This window comes from Coregonus lavaretus, assembly GCF_964263955.1.
Source record: "Coregonus lavaretus genome assembly, chromosome: 23".
Taxonomy (NCBI): Eukaryota; Metazoa; Chordata; class Actinopteri; order Salmoniformes; family Salmonidae; genus Coregonus; species Coregonus lavaretus.
This window is the reverse complement of record NC_140010.1, coordinates 8267596-8284745: the sequence shown is the minus strand read 5'-3', so window position 1 is coordinate 8284745 and position 17150 is coordinate 8267596. Positions and strand designations below refer to the sequence as shown.

General features: G+C 43.1%; 1 protein-coding gene across 1 annotated transcript in view; it reads left to right on the top strand.

The window, feature by feature from the left end:
• Nucleotides 1-17150, top strand: part of LOC311098852 (protein unc-13 homolog A-like) — a gene marked incomplete at both ends in the record, with an annotated part of 75291 nt that overhangs the window by 1868 nt on the left and 56273 nt on the right. The window contains 2 exons of the mRNA XM_084139419.1: nt 13226-13255; nt 13763-13862. Coding sequence (XP_083995545.1) covers nt 13226-13255; nt 13763-13862 — 130 coding nt within the window. The remainder of the gene's footprint in view (nt 1-13225; nt 13256-13762; nt 13863-17150) is intronic.

Genomic DNA, 17150 nt, shown 5'->3' with positions numbered 1-17150 from the left:
GGTAGCCTAATGAGCTAATGGAATATATCTGACCCCAAGACTGTGGTAGCCTAATGAGCTAATGGAATCTATCTGACTCCAAGACTGTGGTAGCCTAATGAGCTAATGGAATCTATCTGACTCCAAGACTGTGGTAGCCTAATGAGCTATTGGAATCTATCTGACCCCAAGACCGTGGTAGTCTAATTAGCTAATTAAATCTACCTGACCCCAAGACTGTGGTAGCCTAATGAGCTAATGGAATCTATCTGACTCCAAGACTGTGGCAGCCTAATGAGCTAATGGAATCTACCTGACCCCAAGACGTGGTAGCCTAATGAGCTATTGGAATCTACCTGACCCCAAGACCGTGGTAGCCTAATGAGCTAATGGAATCTACCTGACCCCAAGACTGTGGTAGCCTAATGAGCTAATGGAATCTATCTGACTCCAAGACTGTGGTAGCCTAATGAGCTATTGGAATCTATCTGACCCCAAGACCGTGGTAGCCTAATGAGCTAATGGAATCTACCTGACCCCAAGACGTGGTAGCCTAATGAGCTAATGGAATCTACCTGACCCCAAGACTGTGGTAGCCTAATGAGCTAATGGAATCTATCTGACTCCAAGACTGTGGTAGCCTAATGAGCTATTGGAATCTATCTGACCCCAAGACCGTGGTAGCCTAATGAGCTAATGGAATCTACCTGACCCCAAGACGTGGTAGCCTAATGAGCTATTGGAATCTACCTGACCCCAAGACCGTGGTAGCCTAATGAGCTAATGGAATCTACCTGACCCCAAGACCGTGGTAGCCTAATGAGCTAATGTAAGTCGTAGTAAGGGTCTTTAGGCTTAAGGCAACGTGACTCATCACACAAGTGACGGTCACCGGAAGCTTGTTCCACCATTGGGGTGCCAGAGCAGCGAATAGCTTTGACTGGGCTGAGCGGGAACTCTGCTTCCGTAGAGGTAGGGGGGCTAGCAGGCCAGAGGTGGATGAACGTAGTGCCCTCGTTTGGGTGTAGGGTCTGATCAGAGCCTGAAGTTAAGGAGGTGCCGTTCCTCTCACAGCTCCGTAGGCAAGCACCATGGTCTTGTAGTAGATGCGAGCCTCAACTGGAAGCCAGTGGAGTGTGCGGAGGAGCGGGGTGACATGAGAGAACTTGGGAAGGTTAAACACCAGACAGGCTGTAGCATTCTGGATAAGTTGTAGGGGGTTAATGGCACAGGCAGGGAGCCCAGCCAACAGCGAGTTGCAGTAATCCAGACGGGAGATGACAAATGCCTGGATTAGGACCTGTGCAGCTTTCTGTGTAAGGTAGGGTCATACTCTGCGAAAGTTGCAGAGCATGAACCTGCAGGATTGGGTCACCGCTTTGATGTTAGCGGAGAACGACAGGGTGTTGTCCAGAGTCATGCCAAGGTTCTTTGCACTCTGGGAGGAGGACACAATGGAGTTGTCAACCGTGATGGCGAGATCATGGAGCGGGCAGTCCTTCCGCCGGGAGGAAGAGCAGCTCCGTCTTGCCGAGGTTCAGCTTGAGGTGGTGATCCAACATCCACATCTGATATGTCTGCCAGACATGCAGAGATGCGATTCGCCACCTGGTTATCAGAAGAGGGAAAGGAGAAAATTAATTGTGTGTCGTCTGCGTAGCAATGATAGGAGAGACTTGGTGTATAGAGAGAATAGGAGAGGGCCTAGATCTGAGCCCTGGGGGACACCAGTGCTGAGAGCACGTGGTGCGGAGACAGATTCTCGCCACGCCACCTGGTAGGAGCGACCTGTCAGGTAGGACGCAATCCAAGAGTGAGCAGCGCCGGAGATGCCCAACTCGGAGAGGGTGGAGAGGAGGATCTGATGGTTCACAGTATCAAAGGCAGCAGATAGGTCTAGAAGGATAAGAGCAGAGGAGAGAGAGTTAGCTTTAGCAGTGCGGAGAGCCTCCGTGACACAGAGAAGAGCAGTCTCAGTTGAATGACCAGTCTTGAAACCTGACTGGTTTGGATCAAGAAGGTAATTCTGAGAGAGATAGCAGGAGAGTTGGCTAGAGACGGCACGCTCAAGAGTTTTGGAGAGAAAAGAAAGAAGGGATACTGGTCTGTAGTTGTTGACATCGGAGGGATCGAGTGTAGGTTTTTTGAGGAGGGGTGCAACTTTCGCTCTCTTGAAGATGGAAGGGACATGGCCAGCGGTCAAGGATGAGTTGATGAGCGAGGTGAGGTAAGGGAGAAGGTCTCCGGAAATGGTCTGGAGAAGAGAGGAGGGGATAGGGTCAAACGGGCAGGTTGTTGGGCGGCCGGCCGTCACAAGTCGCAAGATTTCATCTGGAGAGAGAGGGGAGAAAGAAGTCAAAGCATAGGGTAGGGCAGTGTGAGCAGGACCAGCGGTGTCATATGACTTAATAAATGAGGATCGGATGTCGTCAACCTTCTTTTCAAAATGGTTGACGAAGTCATCCACAGAGAGGGAGGAGGGAGGGGGAGGAGGAGGGGGATTCAGCATTGAGGAGAAGGTGGCAAAGAGCTTCCTAGGGTTAGAGGCAGAGGCTTGAAATGTAGAGTGATAGAAAGTGGCTTTAGCAGCAGAAATTATAATTGTTGTAAACTACAGCGGTTCAATGTTTTCTAGGAATAGACTCTAACTTACAGTGGGGAAAAAAGTATTTAGTCAGCCACCAATTGTGCAAGTTCTCCCACTTAAAAAGATGAGAGAGGCCTGTAATTTTCATCATAGGTACACGTCAACTATGACAGACAAAATGAGAAAAATAATTCCAGAAAATCACATTGTAGGATTTTTTATGAATTTATTTGCAAATTATGGTGGAAAATAAGTATTTGGTCACCTACAAACAAGCAAGATTTCTGGCTCTCACAGACCTGTAACTTCTTCTTTAAGAGGCTCCTCTGTCCTCCACTCGTTACCTGTATTAATGGCACCTGTTTGAACTTGTTATCAGTATAAAAGACACCTGTCCACAACCTCAAACAGTCACACTCCAAACTCCACTATTGCCAAGACCAAAGAGCTGTCAAAGGACACCAGAAACAAAATTGTAGACCTGCACCAGGCTGGGAAGACTGAATCTGCAATAGGTAAGCAGCTTGGTTTGAAGAAATCAACAGTGGGAGCAATTATTAGGAAATGGAAGACATACAAGACCACTGATAATCTCCCTCGATCTGGGGCTCCACGCAAGATCTCACCCCGTGGGGTCAAAATGATCACAAGAACGGTGAGCAAAAATCCCAGAACCACACGGGGGGACCTAGTGAATGACCTGCAGAGAGCTGGGACCAAAGTAACAAAGCCTACCATCAGTAACACACTACGCCGCCAGGGACTCAAATCCTGCAGTGCCAGACGTGTCCCCCTGCTTAAGCCAGTACATGTCCAGGCCCGTCTGAAGTTTGCTAGAGTGCATTTGGATGATCCAGAAGAGGATTGGGAGAATGTCATATGGTCAGATGAAACCAAAATATAACTTTTTGGTAAAAACTCAACTTGTCGTGTTTGGAGGACAAAGAATGCCATACCTACTGTGAAGCATGGGGGTGGAAACATCATGCTTTGGGGCTGTTTTTCTGCAAAGGGACCAGGACGACTGATCCGTGTAAAGGAAAGAATGAATGGGGCCATGTATCGTGAGATTTTGAGTGAAAACCTCCTTCCATCAGCAAGGGCATTGAAGATGAAACGTGGCTGGGTCTTTCAGCATGACAATGATCCCAAACACACCGCCCGGGCAACGAAGGAGTGGCTTCGTAAGAAGCATTTCAAGGTCCTGGAGTGGCCTAGCCAGTCTCCAGATCTCAACCCCATAGAAAATCTTTGGAGGGAGTTGAAAGTCCGTGTTGCCCAGCGACAGCCCCAAAACATCACTGCTCTAGAGGAGATCTGCATGGAGGAATGGGCCAAAATACCAGCAACAGTGTGTGAAAACCTTGTGAAGACTTACAGAAAACGTTTGACCTGTGTCATTGCCAACAAAGGGTATATAACAAAGTATTGAGAAACTTTTGTTATTGACCAAATACTTATTTTCCACCATAATTTGCAAATAAATTCATAAAAAATCCTACAATGTGATTTTCTGGATTTTTTTTCCTCATTTTGTCTGTCATAGTTGACGTGTACCTATGATGAAAATTACAGGCCTCTCTCATCTTTTTAAGTGGGAGAACTTGCACAATTGGTGGCTGACTAAATACTTTTTTTCCCCACTGTAGTTTATTCAGCTAGCTAACTTGGTACAATATTCTTCTGTGAAAACCGCCCAGGGCACCGTATCCTATGACGCCATAGCTAACTAGCATGCTAGCTTCCAATAACACGGTTTAGCACCAATCCTCGGTTACAACAAACTACCAATAGTGTGTTAACACGCTAAGCAGATCATTCGTGACTGTGTCTAACGTTGTGTAAAGTTTTGGGGTTAGTTTTGACAGTTTGAGTGAGTACGTCGTCAACTTATTCAGCCAGTTAGTTAGCTAGCTAGAATAGTTAGCATATTAGCTAGCCATTGCTCTCTGTCAACGAACCAACCCCTCCTCCCACGGTATGAAACACACAGAGAGAGCCAAGCTAACGTTAACTAGTCACCCATGTCTTGAATTTCATTTGAATTTTTGAATTTTGAATGTAGACTTATAGTACTGTATGTACAGCATAATGTTGTGCATATGAAGTTCTGAGTTGTGAGTAACGTTTTTAATGGGATTCAACCAAAATCATGTAGCTTTATCAGTCGATTTGATCTACAGTCAATACATTACATCCTGCCGCTAAAATACCATGAATATTGATTATGTTTTGGACGCATTATGCAGAGAGTTTACTAGTTGCTAACGACTGTAAGTAAAAGCTGGGGATGGTACAGACTAGGGATGTCAAAAAGAAATGGGGGTTCAAGTCTGGGCAGATATAGGCCTGGACTAATTCTCTGCCTTACGAAGACTTTTGTTTACTTGGTGGATGTTAGGAAAACTCTGATGGGTAACAGAACAAAATGATTTCAGAAACCACTGCTATTAATCGTTGTCATTTGGACATTTTTGTGAAAATTATAATTGATTAGCGTATTGTTTGTGTGCAGACTGTGTGTGTGTATGTGTGTGTGTGTGTGAATGTATCAGTGTGTGTGTATGTGCGTGCGTGTACGTGTATTGTTTGTGGGTGGAGGTTCCTCCCTAAATAATTTACATGGGCAGAGATTTATGATTCAGAGTTATCATTAAACATTAGCTCCCTACCTTTCTGCAATCCAATTTCTTTCCCATTGATCTTCCTCATGTACTGATATATTACCTGAGCTGTTTCTAGTCCTGCTTGGAGAACAACACAATCAGCCACTGGTCTGCTTTCATCTGCTGCCACAATCAGACGTGTGTGTTTAGCTATGAAAAAGCCATGTTTACATTGATTCTCCACTTTCACTCCAATATTGAATGGTTTAATTTGCAGTGCTGCCTGGAAGAGGGACAATGGGTATAGAGTTTGGATATGAATTTCAGCTTTAAAAAATGAACTGGATCTATTTCAGATATTCAGCCTGTCTGGGAGGGAAAGGGAGGTTCAATCATTCAAAGCCCACTGGGCTCAAACTGGTTGAATCAACGTTGTTTCAACGTAATTTGTCAACCTATTTTGACGCGGAATCTACGTGGAAAATACATTGAATTTGACAAAAGTCATCAACTGTTGTTTTGAGGGTGGAATTTCAACCACAGGATTATGTCATCATTGTAACAAATTTTCAACATAGACAAACCTTGTATAAAATATGTTGAATTTGTAGCTTTGAAATGTCAGATCTTCAACGTTACATCCACTATCAGAAAATAAACAATAGTCTGGGCAGCAGCTCCTACTGGAGAGTTGATCTAGCTACAGCAATTCATATGGTCTCCCATCCAGGGTTTTAACCAAGCCCTGCTTAGCTTTGATATTTGACACTGACTACTATCAATGTGCTATCATGAGAACTATTAGTAAGCGATCTCTTAACCCTCTAGAGTCTAAGCCTTAAGACCCCATAAGGTATCAACATTTTTTTATTAAAAAATGATTGGATTAAACATTTAATTTGGCATTACTGCTATTAGCCAATAGAAAAACATGGAATGACAGATAGTCCCAAAACAAAATCAAAAGGAAGTTTGTTCAGAAGGGGCTGTCCTATATCTGAGATATATAAGTAAGTTCAGGAAACATTTTTTTTTTCTTACATGTCTTTATCCCCTTATTTTAGGCACTAAACTATCTCCATATATACATTACTTCAGATGAGTCTTGTGATGCTTGTGGGCATCCTAAACGGAGAACACCATCGTGTTCGTGAGAGTCTCAGCTTTCCACAGAGGTGTCATATTAGTGGGTAGCCCAAATCGTTCGGATGCTACAGACAGAAGTTGGTAGAAGAGGCTGTACCGGCTACATAGTGACAGTTCAAGTGTAACGGTTCGTCCCACTGGGGTCCTCTCTAAAGTCCTCCTTAACTCCCCAATAAATAAATCAAAGACAGTTGTCAAACATGGGCCTGTCCAGATAAGGTCGCTGTAGAATCTCTGTGACTACAAGCAGCTGTCTTCCCTGCAAAATGTCTGAGTCTGTGTGTGAAAATGTGTTGTTGCACTGAGAGAGTGCAACCGATCAGGTGTCAAATTCGTTTCTTCGAATCTACCTGACCCCAAGACCGTGGGAGACTAATGAGCTTATGGAATATACCTGACCTCAAGACTGTGTTAGCCTAATGTGAGCTAATGGAATCTACCTGACCCCAAGACCGTGGTAGTCTAATGAGCTAATGGAATCTACCTGACCCCAAGACCGTGGGAGCCTAATGAGCTTATGGAATCTACCTGATCCTAAGGCCGTGGTAGTCTAATGAGCTAATGGAATCTACCTGACCCAAGACCGTGGTAGTCTAATGAGCTAATGGAATCTACCTGACCCCAAGACCGTGGGAGCCTAATGAGCTTATGGAATCTACCTGATCCTAAGGCCGTGGTAGTCTAATGAGCTAGTGGAATCTACCTGGCCCCAAGGCCTTGGTAGCCAGTAAACTATCTCCATATATACAGTACTTCCATTCATTTTTTTAACCGGTACCAGGGACTTTCAGACGAGTCTTGTGAGGCTTGTGGGCATCCTAGAGCAAAACGGGGAACACCATCGTGTTCGTGAGAGTCTCGGCTTACCACAAAGGTGTCCTATTAATAGGTCGCCCAAACCTTTCGGACACTACAGACAGAAGTTGGCAGAAGAGGCTGTACCAACTTCAGACGAGTCTTGTGAAGCTTGTGGGAGTCCTAGAACAAAACGGAGAACACCATTAAGTTTGCGAGTGCCTCAACTTTCAATAGTTTTGTAGGCCAAACTGTTCGGACACTACAGACGTTTTCGTGAGAAGACCGATTTTCGGGATGTCTCATGGTTTGACAAACACCGCTCTAGCTCTGCCACCTTTCCCCGCAGATGTGGAAGGGCGATATCGGCGGATGCGGTAGATTGAGAAGCAGCCCTGGCAAAAAAATATCTGCTAGATATCTCTAGCTTAAACAGACGGATTTTGATGGGCATTTTTTTATTATGTTGTTTAAATTTCCACGGGGGCGGGGAAATTGTAGGCCAAGGGTTAATAACTAAATATATTCACTGTTGCTATTGAAATCATTCCAAAGGTTAGGTTTAACAGAGCAAATGAAACGTAACCATACTTTTTAAGTCATATAGCATCAATGATACTATTTAGGCCTATATAGCATTTGCAAAGTCATCAACAGCTATTGTTTCAATTCAACCCAGGGTTCAACTAAAAATAGACAATACATATACTGTAGACCATATAGGTCAAGCTTTGGTTAATTTCAAATGTAATCTTCAAATTAATCATTAATATGTTGGATTCATGTCTCCATCTCAAAGACTAGGACTAAATCTAATCCAACTTTAAAAAATCACTTTAAATAAAGTTTGATTTGATGTAGTCTTATTCTCTAATGTTGATTATTGGTTGAGATGGAGACATGAGTCCAACATATCAATTATTAATTTGTAGACAAATTGGAGTAAAAGCCAGACTAAGTCAGTGCCACAAAATATACATCTCCTTCAAATGTTGATACTTGATTGCGTTGACAACCAAACACAATTCAATATCACCTTTGCAATACAGTACATAACCTATTAACATGTTGACAAGTAAACAAATAATATGTTGGATTCATGTCTCCAACTAAACCAAAAATAAAAGTTAAAGAATAGGATTAAGCCAGTGGCTCAGATGAAACTATCCAAGAATTAGATATCCTTTAAATGTTGATATTTGGTTTCATTGACAACCAAACACACAATTCAATATTACTTTTGTAATACAGTAAATAGCCTAAAGTTAGGGCTATTTTACAAACTAATGTAACAGTATTTATTGAACCTTAAAATGAGTAACACATCCATGGCCACATTTTGAGGTTAGGTTGCAGGTCTGTGTAAATCTTCACAATTGCTGTAATAATCTGACAGAATCTTGAACAGCATTGATCACTTGCACTTTAAGTACTTTTAATGTAATCTCAACTGTAATCCAGGTCATTTGGTTCTGCTATTAGATGAAGCACAATGATAACACATTCAATTGTTGTATAAATACAAAACTTCTGACATTGTATTCCCATTTGAACTTTGTTGTGCTTTTAAATGGTTGAAAGTGCAGTGATAACACATTTAGATGACAACTAAACCAAAAATCAGACATTGTTTTTCCATTGGAATTTGATTGTGCTTTTATACTGAACAGAAATATAAACAAAACATGCAACAATTTCAAAGATCTTACTGAGTTACAGTTCATATAAGGAAATCAGTCAATTTAAATAAATTCATTAGGCCTAATCTATGGATTTCACATGACTTGGAATAGAGATATGCATCGGTTGGTCACAGATACCTTTAAAAAAAGGTAGGGGCGTGGATCAGAAAGCCAGTCAGTATCTGGTGTGACCACCATTTCCCTCATGCAGCGCCACACATCTCCTTCGCATAGAGTTGATCAGGCTGTTGATTATGGCCTGTGGAATGTTGTCCCACTCCTCTTTAATGGCTGTGTGAAGTTGCTGGATATTGGCAGGAACTGGAACACGCTGTCGTACACGTCGATCCAGAGCATCCCAAACCTGCTCAATGGGTGACATAGGGTGAGTATGCAGGCCATGGAAAAACTGGAATACTTTCAGCTTCCAGGAATTGTGTACAGATCTTTGCGACATGGGGCCATGCGTTATCTTGCTGAAACATGAGGTGATGGCTACGGATGAATGGCCTCAGGATCTCGTCACTGTTTCTCTGTGCATTCAAATTGCCATCGATAAAATGCAATTGTGTTTGTTGTCCATAGCTTATGCCTGCCCATACCATAACCCCACCGCCACCATGGGGCACTCTGTTCACAACGTTGACATCAGCAAACCGCTCGCGCACACGACACCATACACGTGGTCTGCGGTTGTGAGGCCGGTTGGACGTACTGCCAAATTCTCTAAAACGATGTTGGAGGCAGTTTACGGTAGAGAAATTAACATTAGATTCTCTGGCAACAGCTCTGGTGGACATTCCTGCAGTCAGCATGCCAATTGCATGCTCCCTCAAAACTTGAGACATCTGTTGCATTGTGTGTTGTGTGACAAAACTGCACATTTTAGAGTGGCCTTTTATCATCCCAAGTACAAGGTCCACCTGTGTAATTATCATGCTGTTTAATCAGTTTCTTGATATGCCACACCTGTCAGGATGATGGATTATCTTGGCAAAGGATAAAATGCTCACTAACAGGGAGGGGGAAAAATGTGTGCACAACATTTGAGAGAAATTAGCTTTTTGTGCGTATGGAACATTTCTGGAATCTTCTATTTCAGCTCATGAAACATGGGACCAACACTTTACATGTTGAGTTCATATTTTTGTTCAGTGTAGATGGTTGAAAGCATAGTCATGAAGAAGATAAAGAATAGCTTCAGTTCTTCACCGACACAACATAGGACGTGTAACTACAGGCAGGTAGGTACACGTGCTTCAGCCTCCTTTACATAATACAGTAACTTCATTGGTATTCCAGTAAGACTCTCTCATTACTAGTTCAGTAGTTTAGTGTGTGTGTGTGTGTGTGTGTGTGTGTGTGTGTGTGTGTGTGTGTGTGTGTGTGTGTGTGTGTGTGTGTCTGTGTGTCTGTGTGTGTGTGTAGAATGCCTCCTCTCTTAGTCAGGGAATTTCACACGTGTCGTCTTTTCCCCTTTCGTCCGTTGTCATGGAGACTTGGGCCCAGGCAGGCCGGCCTGTAGAGAGTATTATGGGATGTGCAGGTGGGGGTTGTTGAATATTAAAACTCGCTATGGATGTAATGTGACCGTGTGTGTGTGTGTCTGTGTGTGTGTGGCCTCAGAGCCATACGAAACATACTTTATGCATTTCTGAGCACCTCCAAGGCGTATGATACCTACTAATGGTCTAGTTACTTTAGACAGAAACGAAAGTAGTCGGGTTGGTCGGGGAGGATGGGGTCGGCATAATCCGTGACTGTCTACAAATCCAAAGGTTGCATGTTCGAGTCACGCAGGGGACAGCTGTAGCATTTTAGCAAACCCTTCCCCTAACCTTTATTCTAAACTTAACCCACTTCACCTAACCTTTTACGTAAATGATCCTTTGTCGTTAGTTATGCTAACCACCAACGTAAATTCTCCCAGTAATTCTCCTTTGCTGTTACAGCGCAACAAGCAACCTGGTCTCAGAGAAAGACGTATAATACTAAACATCCTCCAAGACGTATGATAAGTTAGTCATCCAATTCGTATGCTATTGTACGACCGGGTAAGATGTATGATACTATACATCTTTTAATTGGTATGATATTGTACAATTGCTATTCAATTCATAATATAATGTACAGAATAATACACATTTCCCAGAGACTACATTGTTGTGTGTGGGTAGTGAAAGTGTAGGGCATTAACTATGCAGGTATGAGTTACGTCAGAGCTGTTTAAACAGTACTGCAGAGGGATAGAGTGGGCTTTATAGAGACAGAGCCACAAAATATATTCAACCCACACACTCAGGATAGGATAACAAAAAAAAACACACACACAGATTTGGCATTATAGCCTTAATCGAAACAATCCTGGAGAGGGATGCCGAATATGCCCTAATATTTTTTTTTTATTGCACTTCTATTGTCCTTCAAGAGGCTTGTGACTGAAACTGGTTGGCACAGTGTAAACGATTGGCGTTGACTGCAAGGTAACAACATGTATTTCCCTCTTCTCCAATAAGACAAGCTAAGTCTCTGTACCTTGCTCAGAGAATCAGCACGTCCACCACCCACCTTCTGTCTCTACTGCAACACCACTCTGATAACACACCACGGGCCAGTCATACTAGTGTAGCCTCCTTCTATGGCGGCGTTCCAAATGGCACACTATTCACTATATAGTGCACTACTTTTGACCAGGGCCCATTGGGCTCAGGGAAATAGGGTGCCTTTTAGGACACTGCCTACGTGAGTACGCTACAGCCTCTGCTATATAATAAGTGGCTTGCTGTGTGTGTTGTTGCTTCTGTCTATGTGTATGATTGTTATAAGAAATGGTACCATTACTATATCCAACCCAAATCCATTTGTTGCCACTATGTATCCTACCTGGCTGAAACTTTGATCTAGTAGAAGAAGTATTGAGGAGCATAAAATCAAATCAAATGTATTTGTCACATACACAGTTTACAGCAGGTATAAAAGGTGCAGCGAAATGCTTGTGTGTTAGCTCCCTCAGCAATGCAGTACATTAATCAGTAATAACAACTTTAATGACCCCTCTATGGAAAGATGAGACTCTCACGAACACGATGGTATTCTAAGTTTTGCTCTACATCATAATATGATTGTATAATCATGTCATTTAATAGTAATTTCATATTTCATAATAACTCTGTAGTTATGGTCCCGTGTAGCTCAGTTTGTAGAGCATGGCGCTTGCAACGCCAGGGTTGTGGGTTCGTTTCCCACGGGGGGCCAGTATGAAAAATGTATGCACTCATTAACTGTAAGTCGCTCTGGATAAGAGCGTCTGCTAAATGACTAAAATGTAAATGTATCTGACGACAATGTTCTCCTAAACGTCCACTCAGCGGAGCAGAGACACCATTCAGATGTGTGCAGACTCGTTTCAACTTCAGCTTTAAGCAGAAAGTGATTACATCCATCTGTGACCAAGAGAAAGTGGTCTTAGTTCAATTCTATGAAATTATTTAGTATTTTTTCATGTTGAGAGCTCTAAATCGGTCTGCGACTGTTGTGGCATCCGCTAGATTCTCCCGTTTCATATGTGCTATTGTAAGCGCAACTGTGAGTTTCACAGGTACAGGAAATCGTTCCTTTGTCTGGATAGGCCAGAAAATATGACATGTCCAATACAAATGTTGTGTCTGAAACCCGACACTTCAAGTCAGCTCCGCTTAGAAAGTGGGAGCAGAGAGCAGAGAGATAGGGCTTTCTGGCACTATAGGACACTGGACCTTACGACGTTCACAGAGTGCTTTGTACATCAAAATGTCAGTCGGAACCGGTCGAGAACCACTCAAAGTCCCCAATATGGGGTTTGACATCTAACAGGTTAACATAATTACAATATTTATTGTGTAGGCAAATAATTTATCATCATACACATGGCACTATCTCATTTTCATGATATATGGCTGGCTGGCGAGTGGCTTGTGTGGCTATATGGTGGCAAGCTAGCGAGACTACCGTTGGCCCCCAGGGGGCAGCGGGCAGTGGGTTCAGAACAACAACAACAAAAAATGTATATGCAAAAAGATTATACCACCACCCAAAAGGGCACTTTCCAGAGATCCAGAGAAACGATCCAACATGAGAACTGCCCACAAAAGGGTTGTTACCACAGCCACAAAGTCATAAACTGTTCCTATTTCTACAATTTATCTACTCAAAATGGGATTTTAAACCTAGCCCTAACCACACTGCTATCCTTATGCCTAACCCTAACCTTAAATTAATTTTTATAGCCAATTTTTACTTTGTGGTTGTGGTAACTAGTGACAACCACAAAACAGGAAACTGGGACCCATTTTGGGGGCTAACAGCTCCATCATTGTATGTTCTGTGTGTAAGAGTTCTGTGGACAGATGGTGTTGCCCTGTGTGACTGTGTTCCACTCTATGTTTTCACAGTGAAGAAAGCCAAGCTGGATGGAGCCCAAGGTAAGTGCTTCTGGGAACCTGGAAATAGAATAGACAAAACAGAAGTACAGGACTGGGTTGGGGCAAACTTGCTAGCTATGTTTTATAGGGACAGGAGTTTACCTGATCATGTGAGGCTGGTCAGGTCATGTGCTGAGGAAAAACTGGCCTGGTCCTAGATCTGTGTGTTTCAGCCAACTTCTCTGACTATAGTTCTTATATGGAGCATTATTTTCCTCTATTTCTCTACCCCTCACAGACAAATTCAGTTAGTTATTTTTCTCCCTCACAGATAAATTCTGTTCTTTCTCACTCTACCCCTCACAGAGTAATTCAGTTGTTTCTCTCTACCCCTTACAGAGTAATTCAGTTGTTTCTCTCTACCCCTCACAGAGTAATTCAGTTGTTTCTTTCTCTACCCCTCACAGAGAAATTCAGTTACTTATTTTTCTGCCTCACAGATAAATTCTGTTCTTTCTCACTGTACACCTCACAGAGTAATTCAGTCTTTCTCTCTCTCACTCACAGAGAAGTTCAACACGTATGTGACCCTGAAGGTGCAAAATGTGAAGAGCACCACCATCGCTGTCCGGGGAAGCCTGCCCAGCTGGGAGCAGGACTTCATGTTGTGAGTCCTCTCTCTTTCTATCACTCCATCTCCCTCTCTTCACCATTCTCTCCATGTCCTTTTTTGTCACTCCTTCACCTCTCTGATTTCCTCTCTTACATCGACCTCCATCTTTCTTTGTCTTCTTTATTGTTTCATGTCTCTCCATCTCTTTATCTCTACCTCCTTTTCCCTCCTGCTCCCTCATCCATTCTTTCATCTCTTCACCCTCGGTAGCGCTATCACTCACTCCTCCTCCCTCTCCACATGGGCTTCTTCCCAGGTCCTCTCTCTCTCTTCTCTCCTCTCCTCCTTATCCTCTTCCTCCCAGCTCCTCTCTCTCTCCTCTCCTCCTTATCCTCTTCCTCCCAGCTCCTCTCTCTCCTCTCCTCCTTATCCTCTTCCTACCAGCTTCTCTCTCTCTCTCTCTCTCTCTCTCTCTCTCTCTCTCTCTCTCTCTCTCTCTCTCTCTCTCTCTCTCTCTCTCTCTCTCTCCTCCTTATCCTCTTCCTACCAGCTTCTCTCTCTCTCTCTCTCTCTCTCTCTCTCTCTCTCTCTCTCTCTCTCTCTCTCTCTCTCTCCTCCTTATCCTCTTCCTCCCAGCTCCTCTCTCTCCTCTCCTCCTTACCTCTTCCTCCCCGTTGCTCCTTGATCTCTTACTTCCTCCCTCCTTCTTCCTCCTTTTTTTTCTCCTACTGTTCCCTTATCTTCCCTCCTCTTTCTCTCCCTCCTCTTTCATTACATAACCATCTCCTAGCTGACGTTTTCATTTTCAGACTTGAATTGGACACTTAGTAACAGTCAGTGTTGCTAGTCAGTGAATGTGGATGGTGTGTAGTGTCCTAGCGAGTGTGTACTAGTTTGACTGGTGTGTAGTGTGCTAGCGAATGTGTACTAGATTGACTGGTGTGTAATGTGCTAGCGAGTGTGTACTAGTTTGACTGGTGAGTATTGTGGTAGCCAGGGAGAGTGTACTAGTTTGACTGGTGAGTATTATGCTTACTAGTGGTTTATGAAACATGTAACATGCAGCAGGAGGCAGGCTGACTGACTGCAGAGTAGTGTCCTGTGGGCTGCTGGTGTGATGGCGCGAGGCTTTGGGCATTGTAACAGTGTTGCACAACAGAAGGTATGACTCAGATCCCTCTGTAATGGCTTCCAGTCTCCTCCCTAAGACTCAATCCCTCTGTAATGGCTTCCAGGCCCCTCCCACAGTTAGGGGCACTGATCAAAATGGCACTTTTCTTAAAAAGTGTCACTACATTTTAGCAGACGCTCTTATCCAGAGCGACTTACAGTTAGTGAGTACATACATTTTTCATACTGGCCCCCCATGGGAATCAAACCCACAACCCTGGCGTTGCAAGCGCAATGCTCTACCAACTGAGCTACAGGAGGCTGTACTCAAACAGGAAATCTTGCCTCCGTCTTTTAAAAATAAAGGTAGACTCAGCGATATGACATAGATGCAGAAAATAAACAGTGGGTCAACTAAGCTAACATATGGAATTGTTTTAAGGTGGTCATACCAAGGATCATTTAGCTATTTGATATTGAATTTTAGGACCCATTAAGGTATCCCCTCAAAAATTATATATAGTTGATTAAACATTGAATTTGGCCTTACTGCTATTAACCCATAGAAATGCATTGAATAACAGCTTCACACATGGATAAACAGATAGTTCCGCCAAAAAATCAAAAGGAAGTTTGTTCTGAAGTGTCTGTCCTATATCTGAGAGATATAAGAAAGATCAGGATATTTTTTTTTTTTACATGTATTACCTCCTTATTTTAGGCACTAAACTATCTCCATATATACTTCCATTCATTTTTTTAACTGGTACCCGGCTACCTTCAGACTAGTCTTGTGAGGCTTGTGGGTGTCCCCCCTCTCTCTTCCCCTCTCACCTCTCTCTCCCCCTCCCCCAATCTCTCTCCCCCGCCCCCTCTCTCTCCCCCTCCCCCAATCTCTCTCCCCCACCCCCTCTCTCTCCCCCTCCCCCAATCTCTCTCCCCCGCCCCCTCTCTCAATTCAATTTCAATTTCAATTTCAATTTAAGGGCTTTATTGGCATGGTATGTTAACATTGCCAAAGCAAGTGAAGTAGATAGTAAACAAAAGTGAAATAAACAATAAATATTAACAGTAAACATTACACTCAGAAGTTCCAAAAGAATAAAGAAATGTCAAATGTCATATTATGTATATATATACAGGGTTGTAACAATGTGCAAATAGTTAAAGTATTGGGTTGTATTTACAATGGTGTTTGTTCTTCACTGGTTACCCTTTTCTTGTGGCAACAGGTCACAAATCTTGCTGCTGTGATGGCACACTGTGGTATTTCACCCAGTAGCCATGGGAGTTTATCAAAATTGGGTTAATTTTCGAATTCTTTGTGGATCTCTGTAATCTAAGGGAAATATGTGCCTCTAATATGGTCATACATTTGGCAGGAGATTAGGAAGTGCAGCTCAGTTTCCATCTCATTTTGTGGGCAGTGTGCACATAGCCTGTGTTCTCTTGAGAGCCAGGTCTGCCTACAGCGGCCTTTCTCAATAGCAAGGCTATGCTCACTGAGTCTGTACATAGTCAAAGGTTTCAGTAAGTTTGGGTCAGTCACAGTGATCAGGTATTCTGCCACTGTGTACTCTCTGTTTAAGGCCAAATAGCATTCTAGTTTGCTGTTTTTTTGTTAATTCTTTCCAATGTGTCAAGTAATTCTCTTTTTGTTTTCTCATGATTTGGTTGGGTCTGATTATAATTTTTTTTGTCCTGGGGCTCTGTGGGGTCTGTTTGGGTTTGTGAACAGAGCCCCAGGACCAGCTTACTTAGGGGACTCTTCTCCAAGTTCATCTCTCTGTAGGTGATGGCTTTGTTATGGAAGGTTTGGGAATCGCTTCCTTTTAAGTGGTTATAGAATTTAACGGCTCTATTCTGAATTTTGATAATTAGCGGGTATCGGCCTAATTCTGATCTGCATTCATTATTTGGTGTTTTTCGTTGTACACAGAGGATATATTTGCAGAATTCTGCATGCAGAGTCTCAATTTGGTGTTTGTCCCATTTTGTGAATTCTTGTTTGGTGAGCGGACCCCAGACCTCACAACCATAAAGGGCAATGGGTTCTATAACTGATTCAAGTATTTTTAGCAAGATCCTAATTGGTATGTCAAATTCTATGTTCCTTTTGATGGCATAGAAGGCCCTTCTTGCCTCTCAGATCGTTCACAGCTATGTGGAAGTTACCTGTGGCGCTGATGTTTAGGCCGAGGTATGTATAGTTTTTTGTGTACTCTAGGGCAA